This window comes from Leishmania infantum, chromosome 19, assembly GCF_000002875.2.
Source record: "Leishmania infantum JPCM5 genome chromosome 19".
In the NCBI taxonomy this organism is placed as follows: Eukaryota; Euglenozoa; class Kinetoplastea; order Trypanosomatida; family Trypanosomatidae; genus Leishmania; species Leishmania infantum.
The window spans coordinates 57,211-73,155 of NC_009403.2; the positions used below are offsets into that span (position 1 = coordinate 57,211).

Consider the following 15,945-nt stretch of genomic DNA (forward strand, 5'->3'; position numbering starts at 1 on the left):
AACACATATGCGTGGATGCATCCCACCAACAGCAACGCATAACGACACGTGTGTCTGTGTGTCCCTGTGTGCCTGTGTGGAAGTGCCTTCCATATCTTCCTTTCGTCGCTATTCCTTAAACGGGCCAAAAGCCCATCATTAATAAAAAAACAGTAAGAGAAACAACCCCCACAGCCGTTCTCCCTTTTCCTTCATTGGTTTTCCATCCTCTGTATCGGAAATGCACCCCATCAGGCGAGCGCCTTTGTGAGCTTGCGCACCGTGAGAGAGATGCACCAGAGGCGACCACAAAGCCCCCACCCCAAAAAAAAAAAAAAAACAGAGACAGCGACACTTTAGAAAAGTAAGAGCGCAAGAAACAACACGCGCTGCCAAAGATCGCACACAGAGACACCGACATACACGCGTAGGTGGATGCGTATGATCTATTTCCTAGTTCCGCCGATATACGTGTGTGGTCTTCGTACTTGACTACGCACGTTCTTCACTTTTTTAGAAATTATGGTTTCTCTCCTACCTAAAACTAGCCCATGACTCGATGATCACATCGACAAGATGCACGCTATCACTTTCATATTCTTCCCAGCTCTAGTGGGCAACACCACGCCCACCACCGGCCTTCTGCCCGCCTTTTGTGTGTGTGTGTGTGTGTGTGTGTGTGTTGCGTTCCTTGTCTTTCTTTGGCACATCCTTTTCGTCTGGATGTTTCACATACCCTCGATTTCCCTCACACACGCACACGCACGTGGAAAGAGGCCAAGCAGCAGCAGTGCAATGGGGATGGCAGTGCCGCGCCTTGGCCCGCCAAGTTCATACATATCTCACACCCGAGAATGCCTGACGAAAAGAAGCACACAGACAACGGCACAAGAAGAGGCACAAAACACTAGAGAAGAAAGCACAGGGAGCACACATCAGGTTAGTCCGGATTACAACCCGAGATAAGCACAACAAAAGTGAACACCAGAAGAAAAGCGTCGTCAGTCGCCCTAGCCCCTCACCTCATTCTCCATACTATAAGGATAGAGAGAGGGGGGAGATTAACGCACGTCTCACTGCTCTCACTCCTTAATTCTTCGCGGCGCGAGCACTGATGTAGTACGGCTTGATAGCATCAACGCCGGACAGCACCAGCGCACCAGCGACACCACGCAGAATGTTCGCGCCAGCACCGCGGAACAGCGAAGCCGCGCCCTCGTTCTTCACGCACTGCATAAAGCACTCGAACGAGTTGCGGTAGTTCTTGCCGGTGCCGGACGTCATCATCATGCGACGGCGCACGGTGTCCAGCGGGTATGAGATCAGGCCAGACACGATAGTCACAATCCAGCCCAGCATGAAGTTCACAATGAAGTTGTCCACCGGCAGCATCGGCTGCAGCGTGTCGTACAGGCCAAAGTAGAAGCCGCGGTACGCGACAATGCCCACGCATGACACGCAGAAGCCGCGGTACAGACCTACCAGGCCGTCGGTCTTGAACGTCTTGATGTAGCAGTCCACCATGCCGCTGTACTGGCGCTCGCCTCCCTTCTTCGCAGACTTCGTGTCGTTCGCGAGGCGGGTACGCACGTAGTCCAGCGAGTACACGAAGCACAGCGACACAGCGCCGGCGAGACCGCCGGACGCCATGTTGCCCATGAACCACTTCATGTAGCCGTCACGGTCCTTCTTGTAGTTGAACATACGCTTGAACTGGTCCTTGAAGGCGAAGTTCAGCGCCTGCGTCGGGAAGTAGCGGATCACGTTCGACAGGTTGCCGCGCCACAGCGCGTACAAGCCCTCCGTCTTCACCGTGCGCGTCAGGCAGTTCATCACGCCGCTGTACGGGCGGTCGAGCGTGCCCTGCTTGATCATCTCACCCTGGTTCTGCACCAGCAGCTTCACACGTTCGATCGGCGCCGCAGCCGTCTTGGCAGCGCCAGCGGCAACACCGCTGATCATGAACTCCTCCCAGAAGCCGAGCTTCGGCATATCCTGGCGCGCCTTCCTCGGAGCCGCCGCAGAGTTATTGTTGGCAGACATGCTTGATACAAAACGGAAAGAGCCTTGAAGTGCAAAGGGCGATTGAAGAGACGGAAGATGTCGAGCAGATCTGGGAAAAAGACGGAGTAAAGGAAACATTTTGGAAAGTACGAAAGGATGGCGTCGTGGCGTCGAGTGCAGACTGCAGCCCCCCGCCCGCATCACACTCCTGCCCACCTGCCGTGGCAGCAGCGTGCCGCAAGAAAGCCTCCAAAAGAGGATATGGTGCTTACATTCGGCAACCAGCGTATCACGGCTGACACTTCTCTCGCTACCTCGTCACGTTGCAGAGACTAGGCGTTTTCCTTTCTGGCGACCATATTACGGCGCAGCAAGCAGGGCCCGCTTTGTTTGAGCGTGTGGCTCTTTCAAGCAACGGCCACTGCACTCGTATATGCTTGGTATCGATTCGGAAAACAGAAGTCTGTAGCAGACAGACGCGACCCACAATAAAGGACAGCAATCCTTGGCCGGTTCTGTAAACACACGCTAGAGCAACAGATAGTCTAGTGAGTGCAGCACTGCAGTACAAGAAAAAACGTACAGGTGAAACAGACGTAAAGACGAGACCGCAGCACAAGCCATTGAGCGCCAGGCTCAAAGAAAACTCACACTGTCTTTTTCTTTCTTTTCGGCGCGCCCATCCTCCGCCATACAGCACGAGCTCCACTCCACCCTACCCCTCACAGCCTGCCACAGGCCCCCATTCCGCGCGGTGCGAAGCAGCGCTAGAAGCGCATTACAGCAATGCGCCGACACAGTCATCGGAGCGCCGTCTCTGCCTCAAACTCTGCCCACCCGCCCACCAAGCAGGCTGCCTCACAGTCGCTTCCCATTGTGCTGCTCGCCACCCGGCGCATCACCCTCCGGGTGGCACACAAGCGCCCTCGCTAGCAGGGCAGTGAGGGCCGGGCGAAATACGCTCGAGTCACGCTCACACTCTAGCCATCATATGGATGGCACAAATATGCTCACAATCACAGGTCGCTCCGGCGCAGCGCCATCCAGCACCCCGGCCGCCGACATCAGTAGCGATAAGTCGCTCTGACCTCCCACACGCCGTAGGTGCCTGGCCCTATCAGCAGCAGAAGTGCCTCGGCACTGGCGGGGGACAGGGGCGGGGGACAGGGGCGGGCGGCTGCTCGGCATTCCCACAGAGTGGGGGTACTGGACCGCGGATACCACGCACTGAGGCGTTCCCCCTTATCGGGGACAAACTAATACTGCAACAAAAAGAAGGTCATTGATGCATTAATCACCATTCGACGAGGGGTTTGTCTGCACAGTTGTGACGTTCAACAACCGCACCACCTCGTCCCTTCGCTCTCATCGCACTGTCGCGCCTCCCTTCATACCAGGCTGTGAGTGCAGCGGAGAAACTACGCCTCTCCGCTAAATTGCGACGTGCTCAGTACGTGCGCTCCACAAGAAAAGAGCAGAATGTGCGCATCAGCAGCTTCGGAAAGGAGTCCTCGAGTAGCGGGTCCAGGGCGTTCCACATCTCCTGAAGGCGGTGGCGCGCAATCAGAAAGCACTCCGATGTAGCGTCAACTTTCATGATGAGTTCCACTGCCTGTAGGATGTCTGCCGCTTCCTTTGTCGGCTTCCGCAGAATTGCCCAGAGTGTCTGCCGGTCCACGGCCTCAAGACGGCCCATCGCGATGGCGATAGGGTATGTAATCTTACCGTCCTTGATGTCTTCCGCTTCCTCCTTCAGATTTCCTTCAAAGCCGCGGATGTTTAGCGCGTCGTCCACGATCTGGAATGCGAGACCCAGCGCGAGGCCGAACCTCTCCACAGCCTCCGACAAAACCGTAGGCGCCTCACAGAGCACACACGCCATGGAGCAGAGCGCTCCTACTGCACCGCCCGTTTTGTATGTGTGAATCGCATCGAGCGCATCGAACAGCGTGCTCGCATCGCCGGTCTCTACGACTTTAGGCATCAGGTAGTCGAGGCGGTAGATATCCAAGCCTTGGCCCGCGTGCCCAGCGAGCAGCACGTCGAAGTACAGCTGGTAGATGCGGCTGGCCTTCTCCGGCGGGAGGTCCTGGATGCGGGCGGCACGTGGCCCCATAAAGTAGCAAGCACTGCCAGCGTTGATGGCCGTCGGGACGCCGTACTCCACGTGCACACACTTGCCGCCGCGGCGCACCACGGAGTTGTCCTGAATGTCGTCGATGATCAGCGACCCCACGTGCAGCAGCTCGGCTACCGCAATGTAGCGGCGGCAGTCGAAGTACTGACGAGACAACGCATTGCAGCAGCTCACGAGGATCAGGCTGCGCCACGACTTGCCGCCACGGTCGATGATGGAGCGCACAGGCCGGAACAGAGTTTCACAGATCTTGTCCGCAGGCGCCCCTCGATTCATCGCATAGCGCCCCAGTACATTCTCAGACACCCAAGAATCAGACGCGGTCAGCGGATAAATCTCCTCGAGCGCGCCATGCACATACGACCCAACGTACTTCAGCAGCTCCGACGTGTTGTTATACGGTGAGGCTTTCTTCTTGTGCTCAAAGAAGCCACGCAACGTCACGGCGTCTCCGCCGCACACGCCACTGCCCTCCACGACACCCTCGTAGAATCCTGCACCGCCAACCAGAACTGTGCCGATCTCCTGCGCAGCAAAGGCCGTGTGCATCGTCACGTCCAGTCCCATCGACGCCGAGCATAGGCGAAACTCAGACGGATACTGCATGAACGTAACAAGGCTTGACCACGTCTTATTCGTCTCTATGATTACATCGTCGTGGTAATGGCGACTGCCATCCGCTCGCGTCTCCACGGCAGCTCTCTCTCCCGCCTCAGATTCATTGTTACCTGCAATGTGGAAAATGCTCAATTGCGACATGTTCGAGGCATGAAGAGACAGCCACGACCAACTGTACTTGGCCTCCTTATCGACTTCAGAGGTAGACCCCCCCAGCTCACGGTCATACCACCCCAAACCCGTCACCTCGCGCTTCACACCCTTCACCACAACATACCCCGTCACACTCATCGACGGGAAGTAGTAGTAGTACATGCCGTTCACACGGCCATCCTTTCCATGCAACACTGGCTGCTGCTGCGTCTCCAAGCACACCTCCACGTACACCTCATCCGCCGCGTTCGTCATTGAGAAAGTATAGCGCCGCGCTGATCCCTCTTGTGCGATCCGCATCACGCAGCTGTCGTCCAGTGCGATGCTAAAGGGCTGCTGTGTGTAAACCGCCTTCCCCTTCAGGAGACGATCTGGGCGCGGCACACGCCCCTTGTTGAGAAGCTCCAGTAGCGCGACCTCCACGTGCTCCAACTTCCGACCCATAACTGCCGGATCAAGGCGAAGCTTCAGCTGGTCGATTGACTCGGGGTCGAGCGCGCTATCCGCATAGCATTTCATGTTTTCCAAGTCAATAAGGGCCCACACGCAAGCGTCGTAGTACTTCGTAGTGGCTGTCGGACAGTTGTCCCCAGCCTGCCTGAAGAAGGAAGCAAAAAACGCCAGGGACGAGTCGTCCTCACCCTTTACTGTGAGGTGCGCATTGGCATACCACCACTGCAGCGTAGACGCGCTGATAAGCTGATCATACACCTCGGCATCTGGTACTGTTCCCCTCGGTGGGAAGTGCTGGGGCCAATCCTCGCTCATGTGCAATGCGCAAATATGCAAATTAGTGTTTGCAGTTCTTTTCCTAGCCGAGATAAAACCCACAGCGTCGCGCAAGCGGTACAGAACGTGTGCAGCAATAATTACCGTTGAAGATCAGCTTGGTGTCCGGGACAGCGAAAATTCGGTTAAGCGAAATCTCAATGTTGAAGGCAACTTTACTACTCAGATGCTTGCGACACCTGGCCCAGAATAAATGAAAGGACATGAGGATAGGTGTAGGCGGAGAGTATCATACTATTATGAGAGGAATTCAACACGATGAGCACATCAGCGCATCGCTTGTCCTGTACATAGCGAACAGGAACGGCAAAAGATGCTGGTGACATAGGCCCAGTAGTATTTTTTACCATTCCACTCAGTGCTCTGGAGCATGACACAAGCAATCGCTTGAATTTTTTTTTGGCGGATCAGCTCACAGTCGAAAAAGGGGGCTTTGCAATCCTTGTGATAACATACGCGGAGCGCAGGGATTAAAAGCCATGAAGGTTATACAATGACATTTTCGCTTGCTTATTTCTCTAGAACGCGACAGTATATATATATATATACATACATGTACTCGTCGGTGCCTCCGCCTCGACAATTAAAACATAAAACTCGGTAGAAATGGCACGAGCATCACATGTGAACAATGCAGTAGCCAATAGTCGGGCGCTGGAAGCAAAAGAAAATGTGTTTATAGGGTCAAAGACTATCTTTCGTAAGCATGCGCAACGTGGAGTACTGCAGAGATGCCACCTACTGCCCCTGTGTAGTACAAAAACCGAGACTGCGCTGAGATGCTGCAGCCGAAATTTATCATTTTTTCCCGACAAAAAGGGTACAAAGAAAAAAAAGCTGTAAGATGAGTCAGGCAACCATAAAATTGTAAGAGAGACCCCTCAGGCTGGGGAAAAGATTGTTTTCAGCGTCGCTGGAACATGTAAACATTGAAAGCAAGAGCATCGCATGAAATACTATCAGAACTTATATAATCCGTAAACTCAGCACACAGCCCCATTTGTATGCAAGCTGAGACACTATCTAAAGGATGGAAAGGTCTTTTTTTTTGGCTTTTTCATTGAATGGCCATATTTAGATGGAGACGCCAACTGGGTTCTCAAGAAGCCCGTGCCTTCTTCGATTAGTTGGCGCAGAGATCCGGCATTTAGAAGCAAAGGTTACACCCGGCCTCGTCCCCGACATTAAACCACCGACACATCCTCACACTCCCATGCTGTAACGAAATTCAGAATGTCCTATTATGAAAGTGACTTGAAACCACTCGAAAAAGGGTAAATGTAGCTTTTTGCTGCCCCTTTCACACACGAAGCAATATTTTTTATAAAATGCAACAGCGCGATAGTTTCAAAAATTCCTCCAGGAGAAGCCCCAGTGTATAATCAATTTCGTAAGCAAAAGAAGCAAAAAAAAAACTGCTTTGTTCTCTACCAGTCGCACAGGTCTCTGCGCTGACGTGGAGAAGTAGGCCATTAACGTGTGATCAGGAACTGAGAAACAGATTCGAAGTCGAAAAGGCAGGTGACCTGAACGCTTGTGCGTCTCGCGTTTTCGTTGGTTGTTAAGACTCATATATTAAAAGCGCGAAAAAAAAGCGTGGTTCGTCGTGCTTCTAGAGTCGCGAGCACACGCACGCCGTCAGTGGAAAAGAAAAGGAAAATATGCGTAAACAAAAATGTTTGCATGTCCTCAACCAGCAGTTCAGCTGTGTACAACTGAAAAACAAGTTTCACATATCCTTCAACGTCTCCACTGTCGGTGAATAAAGCTCACTGCATCCCCTTTTTCGGAACACGAAAAGCCTTGAAAATGAACCGAGAAATGCGATTATTATTCACCTGACAAGAAAAAAAAACTGAAAGCACAGAAACAGGTCGCAGTCCAAACGCTTAGAGTGTAGATACAAGTGTATTTTTCACATTTGCTGCAAGCCGTTATTTTTTTTTTTTGCGCCCACAATGAGCCGCCACGCAATTCTTTACATCACGCAAAAGACGGTCAAGCACATTATGCTGCCGAGAAATAGGAAAAACATTACTCGTGTCTACAAATGAGTTTGACAATGGTGACCATTTGCGCCAACCGCTTATCCTGTAGCGCTGAAATAGAGAAAGGGGCACCGTGTCTGAACCAGTCGCTTTGCTAGTTAACGACTCAAACTAAAATGGGCGATTTTCTCCCATTCATGGGAGGCTTCCGCCACAGCAAAACTCATGAGTAATGGAGACAATAAATCATTGGAGTCTGAGTATTAACTCAACCAAGATCTGTGCACACTTAGTCTCCAGTGCAGCTGGCTCGAGCTTCGTTCTCAAGGTCTTTTTCGAACCGCTTTATGTGCTCCCATTCAACGCAAAAAAAAAACACGAAAGGGGGGAAAAGGTGAACGGAGAAGTTAGGATTGTCCTCCTTTCTTGAAGAAAACAAAATCAAAATGGAGCATCATAGATGAGCTTGACTTTCCGCTGAGTTCACAACTGTGATAGGTCGCCTTTGCTCTCCTGGACACTTCGTCGTTTCGCCATCTCGATGCTAGAACGATCTCTCTAAGCCTCAGATGACTGTGGTTTCGCGCTTTCCGATAAGCAGCGCCGAGGTGCAAGCTCATTATTCAGCTGACACTCATACAATAAACCCAGCAGGCGCAACGCTGTCGGTCTCGCTCTCTACTTTCTTAGCCAGTAGTGAAAAAAGAAAAAAAAAACTGTACAGACTTCTAACATGAAGAGACAGATTGGATTTGGGCTTCCGTTAAATGTCCCCGCAGAAGAACACAGAGCAAGGGGGTCTTGCCGTAAGTGGAACGCACCACCCTACCTCGCGTGCTCATGTCATTCGTTAAGCATCCAGGGCGAAGGAGCCAGTGAAAACAAAAGCAGGCTTGCCAGCAATTGCGGTGCGCTTGTGCAGAATGCAACACTTAACACAATAAGCTGCTATATGCTAGCACCCATCCGTCAACCCCGTTTCCCTGAGGGAGCCAAAAGAGTATAGGGTTTGCAAAGTGTTGGCAGGAGATCTCTCGGTGGAGCTTTCAAAATTGCTAGAGAACATTTGAAAAAGAGAGATGCTCATTTTACTATCATCCACTCACTCGCGATACGCAGTGCGGCCGACAGTTGCATAGACGTAGTGATGGTTAGTATATTCTTCAACTAAGCTTTTAGTGAAGTTTTGTGAATGCCTGCTCTCAAAATTTACTTTTTGCTTCCCGCTGCAAGAGGAAGAAAGCACCGTATGTTTTTTTTGATCACAGAAAAAAAAACTGCCCAGTCACCAGTATGCTTTTCGCAGAAAACAAGACCAGGACTGGGACACAACTTCAGAATCACTACGTGTTTTTCTGAGCCTTTCCCTTTGGTGCAAAAAGAAAAGTTCGCAAAACAATCACAATTCAGCGTCAAGAAAACCCTGTAGAGGTTTGCGTTTTCACCTCTGAACAGCCGTTTACCACAGTTTCCGGTCAGCGTGTTTCTACAGGTACACCAAACTTGGAGAGGGAATCAGTGCCCCCCCCCCCTTTCTCAACCTTCAGCACAACGTGTAATACTCTGTCTGCGTGAAAGAGAGTCGCTCAGTGCTTCTTCGCACCCCCCCTTCTCTTATCCTCTGGCGTCCCTAGTCTATATCGTAAACAGATAACTTACACTCTTGGCACGCCATGAAGGGCAAGCGAGCGGGCTGCTCGGTGTTTGAGTGTGGAGTTTTTGTGTGAACCACGTCCATGTTTCAATCATGCAGAGCGGGAGTTCCACTACATCAGCTTTTGGAAATCGACGGTCATCAAGAGTGGATGCCGTGAATGGTGTTAAGACACCACTGCTCTTTTTTTTTCAACTCGAGGTTCTTTTGTCCCTGGAAAATTGTTTTGTATCGAGCGACTCCCGGAAAGCCCAAGGTATCTGACTTGTCGAAGGCCATTCTGTGTTCTTGTTGTTTCTTTTCGCAAACCGAGGGTAGGGCGAGATGAATCAGTGGTGTTGACGCTCCACGGCAAGGAACTGATGGAGGGCCGGATGTTAGTTAAATTGAATCTCACTTCTCAACGACATCGAAAATTGTTGAGCGGCATGCTAAGCGCTACTTCCCGCAGTCAGTGACTAGCAGGTGCTTGAAACCATTCGGTGGGCCGCACTGAGAAGTGATGCCCTCCGGGTACTGCTATCATTTCTCCCTTTTTGAAGCAGCTTTGGTGCTTTAAGCTGATTACCCTATTTTTCTTTTTTTTTGACATCTTGTACTCCATTTATCGTTCGCTAATAGCCAAGCAAGGTTCTCTATCTGCAGATGTGCTCTGCTGACAAACTATAGCTGTTGCAAGGGCGATTTCGTCTGGACCCTTGCTGGTGTGGCGAAAGAAGAGTGCAGCGTGTAGGGCACACGAAAGAGTGCCTGCTCCCGCGCGCCGCGCGTCCCAGTGAAGTGCCTGGCTGAAATAACTTAATCAACTGTTGTTCGTACACTCTATGTTTTGCTGGATTCTGTCTTTTGCATCTTTATAATTTTTTTTCGTTTTGGCTGCCTTGAAGCATTCTGCCCACCTCTAAAAATGCGGACTGCTTTGCCGCTGTAATGAGACTTTCGTTTACCTGTTTGTTCAAGGTCTGATGAAAAGAACATTTATTCTTGCTCATTGTCGACCCAGAGTTCACCGTCGTGTATTGGGCATACAACGGGAAAGCAAGCATGAACTGCTTATTTGCGTTGTATCCAATTTGCCAAGTATTAGGAGTACTGTTCTACTTTCTTTGTTCCTTGTACCTAGCTTTCAATGATGTGCTTAGTGCATTGAAAGAGTAGAGCTCGTATCACACTACCTTTGTTTGCTTCTAGCGTTTCAGTGCCAGGCTTGAATCATGATATGTTTGTCTCCAGTGGCTCGAATGCAGCAACTCGCTGCCGATAAGAAAGCCTTGTTCCACCTTCTGGTTTGGCCTTTTCATCTTTGCCGACTGTTCTCCTGCGTCTTTCTGTCTTTTGCACCTTTTCCAGCGTCTTGACGGTGACACGGATCGCTGGTTAATCTTGTCATTTTTTTTCTGCATAACGAAAGTGGGCACAGGCTCTTCAAGACGCGGAGGAATCAGAATATTCTACGGCGCCAAGAATCACCTGGCTTTAATGTTTTCTCGGCCACTTGTTGAACCAACCTTTCTCTCTCTTGCCTCTTGCTATCCATCTCTCCTTTCGCATTTCTCGGGTACATGTCGATTTGCGTTTCTTTACTGAGGAGACAGTAACAAGCTGTGCAGAGCATCCATGGCGTTCTTGCAGTGCATTATCTTATCGGCGAAATAGCCCCTCCTCCGCTGCTTGGTATATCTCTACATCTGCGCTTTGTTTCATACTTCGAGAAATCCTCAGAACTTCGTATCTGTTTCCGTCTCAAAGACTAGAGAACACGAGGTGCCCTTACCGCAGAGCAAAGCACTTTTTGTTAAAATGCTGCATCAATGCAGCCTTTAGTCTTTTCCTTGTTGAATGAGCTTTGCCCACTGTCAAGTAAGCCATTTACTCCCTTCTATATATTACCTTTTTTTTTGCTTTTCCAGGACACTGTTATCCTTTTTTTCTCCTCTTGTGTGTGTCATCTGCAGCGTTTTCGCTGTGGATTGTAGTAACAAGTATGCTCGATAAGCAGAAGCATCGCTTTTATGCAGGCAGTGACACACAAGCCGATAACATTGGCATCCCAAAGCTTTGAGGGTGGAAAAAGGGGGCGAGTGGTGGCAAAGAGTTTCTTCTGTTGAAGCTATAGGACACTCGACTTTTAGTTTTTTTTTATACCTGCCTAACCTTGCTTCGGCCGCTCTGCGATATCACAATCGTGCAGCTCCGGGTAGTGGGTTTTGACAGATGAATTCGCGTAATGCGGTCATTCGACATGAAAGTTCGCTAGTCGTGCTAAACCAAAAAGAATCATTTGCGGGGCTACGAAGATGGAGTGCGACGAAGATCAGTGTATCGTATGCTTATTGTTTCACTGGTTTTCTGTTTCTTTTGGTCATTCAGGCAGGGTTTCATCGACTGTTTTGAAGTCCCGATTTTTCGGTGTTCAGATGAAGACTTCCATGGTTCAATGTAAAGTGTAGTGAAACTGATGCGATGACATGCTTGCTCCTACTTTACAGATCGCCAGTTTAGCTTCGTCTTGGGACAAGTGTAAGAAGCGACGACTTGGAGAAGCATATAAATATGTACACCGTATTCACTCGGAAGACTCCTTCTTTTTGGCAAAAATTCCGCCGAAGAAAATGCCGAGAGACTGCGCTGAGGATGTGAAGGGTTCTTGTATCTTGTGCCGATAAATCGAATGTGATTTTCTCTCATGTGCTTCTCTGAAGTATGCAGCGCTTTGAGAGAGCAAACCAGGCCGGTAGAGTGTCACCAGGTCGCTGATCGTGAAAGGTAGCAATGATAGTGATGACCTTCCTAAGAGCTACCACGCATTATTGCGACTTCTATTCAAGCAAAGAGGCCGTCCGAAATCGGCGTTGCTGTTAGCTCTTTATTTTTTTTTTGTTTGACTTGTTTGTTTTTCCTTTCCCTTTTCTGCATCGACTGCTCACACCACCCCCCTGACTGCAGAAGCAGTTGACGCTCAACGCGAGTTTTTTTCCCGGCTACGGTCCCTTTGGTGAGTGCAGGCCGTCTATGTGTGCGCTGCACGTATTCAAGCAACAGACTCTGAGTCGGAGAATGGTGACAGGCGTATTATTATTAGGCTGGCCGGACCTCTCGACTGTGTTTTTGGACCGAATCTTGATTCGGAGTTTTTCGTTGTTTTTAGCTTGCGTGAACGCACTGCATGTGCTTTTCTGACGATGGCAGCATCCAGTGTCCGGCGGTGAATTTTGGTTGTCCTAAGGCAGCTCCCATAGACTCACAAAACGAATTCGGGGAGCTTCACGCAAAACGTCTCCGTGGCTTTCTTTTGATTAAACCGCACGCCCAAGTGAATGCGTACATTTTAGTAGCTCATCTTCCGAAGAAAACATACAAAACCTCGTCCTGGAATCTTCAGTAACGGTTGTCGAGCGCTCTAATACTAATAGTAATAAGGTAGTTATGAAAGCGAACAAAGAGGCGCTTGTTCGAGCGCGCGGAAGAGATACAAAGAAAAACGGCTCACTTTGCAGTTTATTGGCGAGCACTCATGATCCTGCTGGTGAGCTCATACCCGAACATGCATGCAAAAAAAAAACGCGTTATTGTTTCTGCCGTTTTGCATTTCTTGTACATTTCATGGTTTCTGAACATGCTTCCTAAGCTTCCCTGCTCTTCGCATCCGTTTTTTCTTTCCGTGTTTTGACTGCCGTCACTTTTTTTTGTTGCTCCTTCATCATTCGCATGCTACTTGACCTTCTTCCCCACTCCATTGATCTCCTGCTGCAAATATATTAGCAGTGCCGTATAGTGGAAAGCAAAATGCTACGACGCTTGTGCGTACCGCTGCGTGTGGTGGCTGCAGGGTTGCGCCTCAACTCCTCCAGCTCTGGGCCGTCGAAGACGAATGATGGGGGCATTCCCAACGCGACGGGCATGGACAACGCACCTGGGCTTTATGCTGAGAAGCCTTCCAGTACCTACTGTGAGGAAAAGTACCCCAACAAGATGGAAGAAGTGGGTTCTCTCAAGCCACCAACGTACGACGTGCCTCATGGCCGATCTGACAACATCAAGACACCTGAGTTCAATACATCTTTAGGAAAGTTTGATCAGGCTCCCTACTTCACCGGCGGCCCGCCGGCGATGCGATACCACGGCTACAAGCGGGACCCTGCTGGCGAGGGTGTAGACTACCGCGATGTCCTGCCAAAAACGCCGATTGAAGACCATCACCCCCACATGGAGTTCCTTTCAGTCACCGGACGCCGCGAAGGAAGCACGTTTCTACTGGCGAACGCTGGTGTGAACTGGGAGTTGAAGGCCGCTGCGATGTCTCTCTACCGCACAATCCTCAAGTCTTTGCCAATGATTAAGCACTACTACTGGCTGCTCGTTCCCCTTCCGGAGATGAAGGACAAGATTCGCCTCCGCTTTTTGCAGAACCAGCACACGAAAGACCCAGACGCGATTCGACACTTGCTTCATAACGGCTGGATGGAGTTTCAGGAGTCTATCATGTTCCGCCGCCCCCGCGCGACCATCGAAAAGTACTTTGAGCACGAGAGCATGGATGAACTGAGCAAGCAGTACACCAAGGAGGAAGGCCTGATGAGTAGTGAACGCGAGTTCTGGAACGGCGAGGAGCAGCGCCGCGAAGGCCCGCACAACGGTCATTGGTCGTGGCTTGGTGAGCAGTGCGAGAAAGAGTTTACCAAGATTGCGGGCCGCATCCCGATTTCCTGGACAGCCTCGAGGGGCTACTTTGAGAAGGGGCAAGCCGACGGCACGAACTACTGGGAGAAGAATCTTGACTACGAAGGCTGGTACATCAAGAACGTCGACCCTGACCGCCAGAATGCGCGGCGCGAGATGCAGGGGTGGGTTGAGAGCGGCTACAACCAGCCGAAGCACTACGCCAGCAAGAACCGTCGCGGTTACCGCCGCATGGTGAAGGATATTGAGACGCTCATGGAGACCTCCATGGAGGATCTGTATACACACAACCGCGAGCAGCTATTTCAATACCTGATCCGCGAGAGCAGCCCCGAATCCAATCGCATCAACGCGGAGCGCACGCTGGCGTACCAGGACGACGACTTCTACTCTACTCGGTTTGAGGAGTACGAGAAGTGCCTGAAGCAGGCCATGCGCGAGATGCCGAACCCGCGCCTATGGAAGACCGACGCCTTCTACTTCCGTCTGCGTTACCTGCTGGCCCCTTTGGAATACAACTGGGCCAAGCTACCCGTCGGTGCGACTCAAGAGAAGCTCTTCAACGAGTGGATCTCGGACAACTGCAACTACGCCATCTACACGAGTGACGTCTTCACTCAGATCAAGGCGGACAAGACGCGTAACCCCATGGCCAAGACTTGGGCTGACTTCTACACGGAGTTCGATCCCGACGTGCCGGAGACGCGCAATCTCCCGTGGTATCATAGGGACTTCGATTACGACCGTCGCCACAAGTGGGACGAGCGGTGCATGCGGATGAAGCGCTGGGTTCAGAGCGGCACCATTGACGGCAAACACGCATACTTTGACAGCATCGTTGCCGAGTGGGAGCAGTATGTGAACCGCCCAGAGCGCTTCCGTGCGCCAGACAGCGCCGAGCGCCGCTACGCAGCACCGCGAATGGTACAGCTGTACCGTGCACTGAACCGCGTGATGGATGTGGCGCTTGCAGACCAGATGAGGCAGACGATCGAGAAGGGTCGCGACCTCAGCAAGATGTCTGTCGAGGACGTGCAAAGGCGGCTCGCCGCGGCGGACTTCACCAACTTCCGGTTTGAGGTGCCCGTCATTATTTACCCTGACGGCGCCGCCCAGCCGCAGCTTGGTCTGAACGGCTGTTCTGTCGCCACCGCCGCCGCCTCCGCGACAGCGGCTGCGTAGAGGGCAGGTGAAATCCACGTTGCTAAACCTGCTTGAAGAACGCTCCTTGTTTTCATCGTTTTTTTTTCCACTGTTATTGCGTTTTTTTTTTAGCGCTGCTTTATATTTTGTTGGAGGTCGTGCGTCTCCTCCTGGTGCGTTTGTGTCTTGGCAATGATTTGATGCCTCGCCTTTGGGCAGGCGTCTTGTGTATGCCTCTTTTTGTTTTCTTTCCCCCTTGTGCTTTTCATGCCTCAGACTCTGTGCCTTAGGGTTGTGTTTCTGCTTAGTAGCAGCTTGCCGCGCGTACTGGGATGTTTGCGTGTGACAGCTCACCCGCAAAGGGAGTACGCTGCTGATGTGAAAGGGGGGAGGCAAGGCGGGAAGAGGGACGTGCATGCTGACGCTGGGGGCGCTAGAGCACATTATCAGTAGGAGCTGCTCGAGCTGATCTAGTGGGTGAAGAGTATCTTAGGACCCGCAGAGGCAACAAAGCAAAGCCTGCACTTCTAGTCCTCGTTTCTCTCATATGCCGCTCACGGTCACTCGCAGCCGCTGAGGAGCGCGCACCACCGGCTCTTTGCCTCTCCCCTTCCCACTCTTGCATAGGCTTGCGTAGAGAGACGAGGATACCGTTCTTCCTCTTCGTGCGCTCCATCGGTGCGGCACACCTATGCCTCTTTTTGTTTTAGATTCCGTCCTTCTCTCTTCTCCTCTCCACTTTGGAGCATCTCGCTCGCACGAGTTTCTTCTCACCGATGGACCCCATGCACGCGGCTGGG

General features: G+C 51.4%; 3 protein-coding genes across 3 annotated transcripts; 1 reads left to right on the plus strand and 2 right to left on the minus strand.

The window, feature by feature from the left end:
* Positions 1 to 1,068: 1,068 nt before the first annotated feature.
* Positions 1,069 to 2,022, minus strand: ANC2 (ADP,ATP carrier protein 1, mitochondrial precursor; the record flags this gene model as incomplete). Its single annotated transcript, XM_001464947.1, has 1 exon — positions 1,069 to 2,022. One exon carries the CDS (start codon positions 2,020 to 2,022, stop codon positions 1,069 to 1,071), a length of 954 nt encoding a protein of 317 aa, XP_001464984.1.
* Positions 2,023 to 3,430: 1,408 nt separating this feature from the next.
* LINJ_19_0210 (putative polyprenyl synthase) lies at positions 3,431 to 5,659 on the minus strand (the record flags this gene model as incomplete). The annotated part of the gene is made up of 1 exon (XM_001464948.2): positions 3,431 to 5,659. One exon carries the CDS (start codon positions 5,657 to 5,659, stop codon positions 3,431 to 3,433), a length of 2,229 nt encoding a protein of 742 aa, XP_001464985.2.
* A 7,563-nt stretch (positions 5,660 to 13,222) lies between these two features.
* On the plus strand, positions 13,223 to 15,184 carry LINJ_19_0220 (conserved hypothetical protein; the record flags this gene model as incomplete). Its single annotated transcript, XM_001464949.1, has 1 exon — positions 13,223 to 15,184. One exon carries the CDS (start codon positions 13,223 to 13,225, stop codon positions 15,182 to 15,184), a length of 1,962 nt encoding a protein of 653 aa, XP_001464986.1.
* Between the last annotated feature and the right edge of the window lie 761 nt (positions 15,185 to 15,945).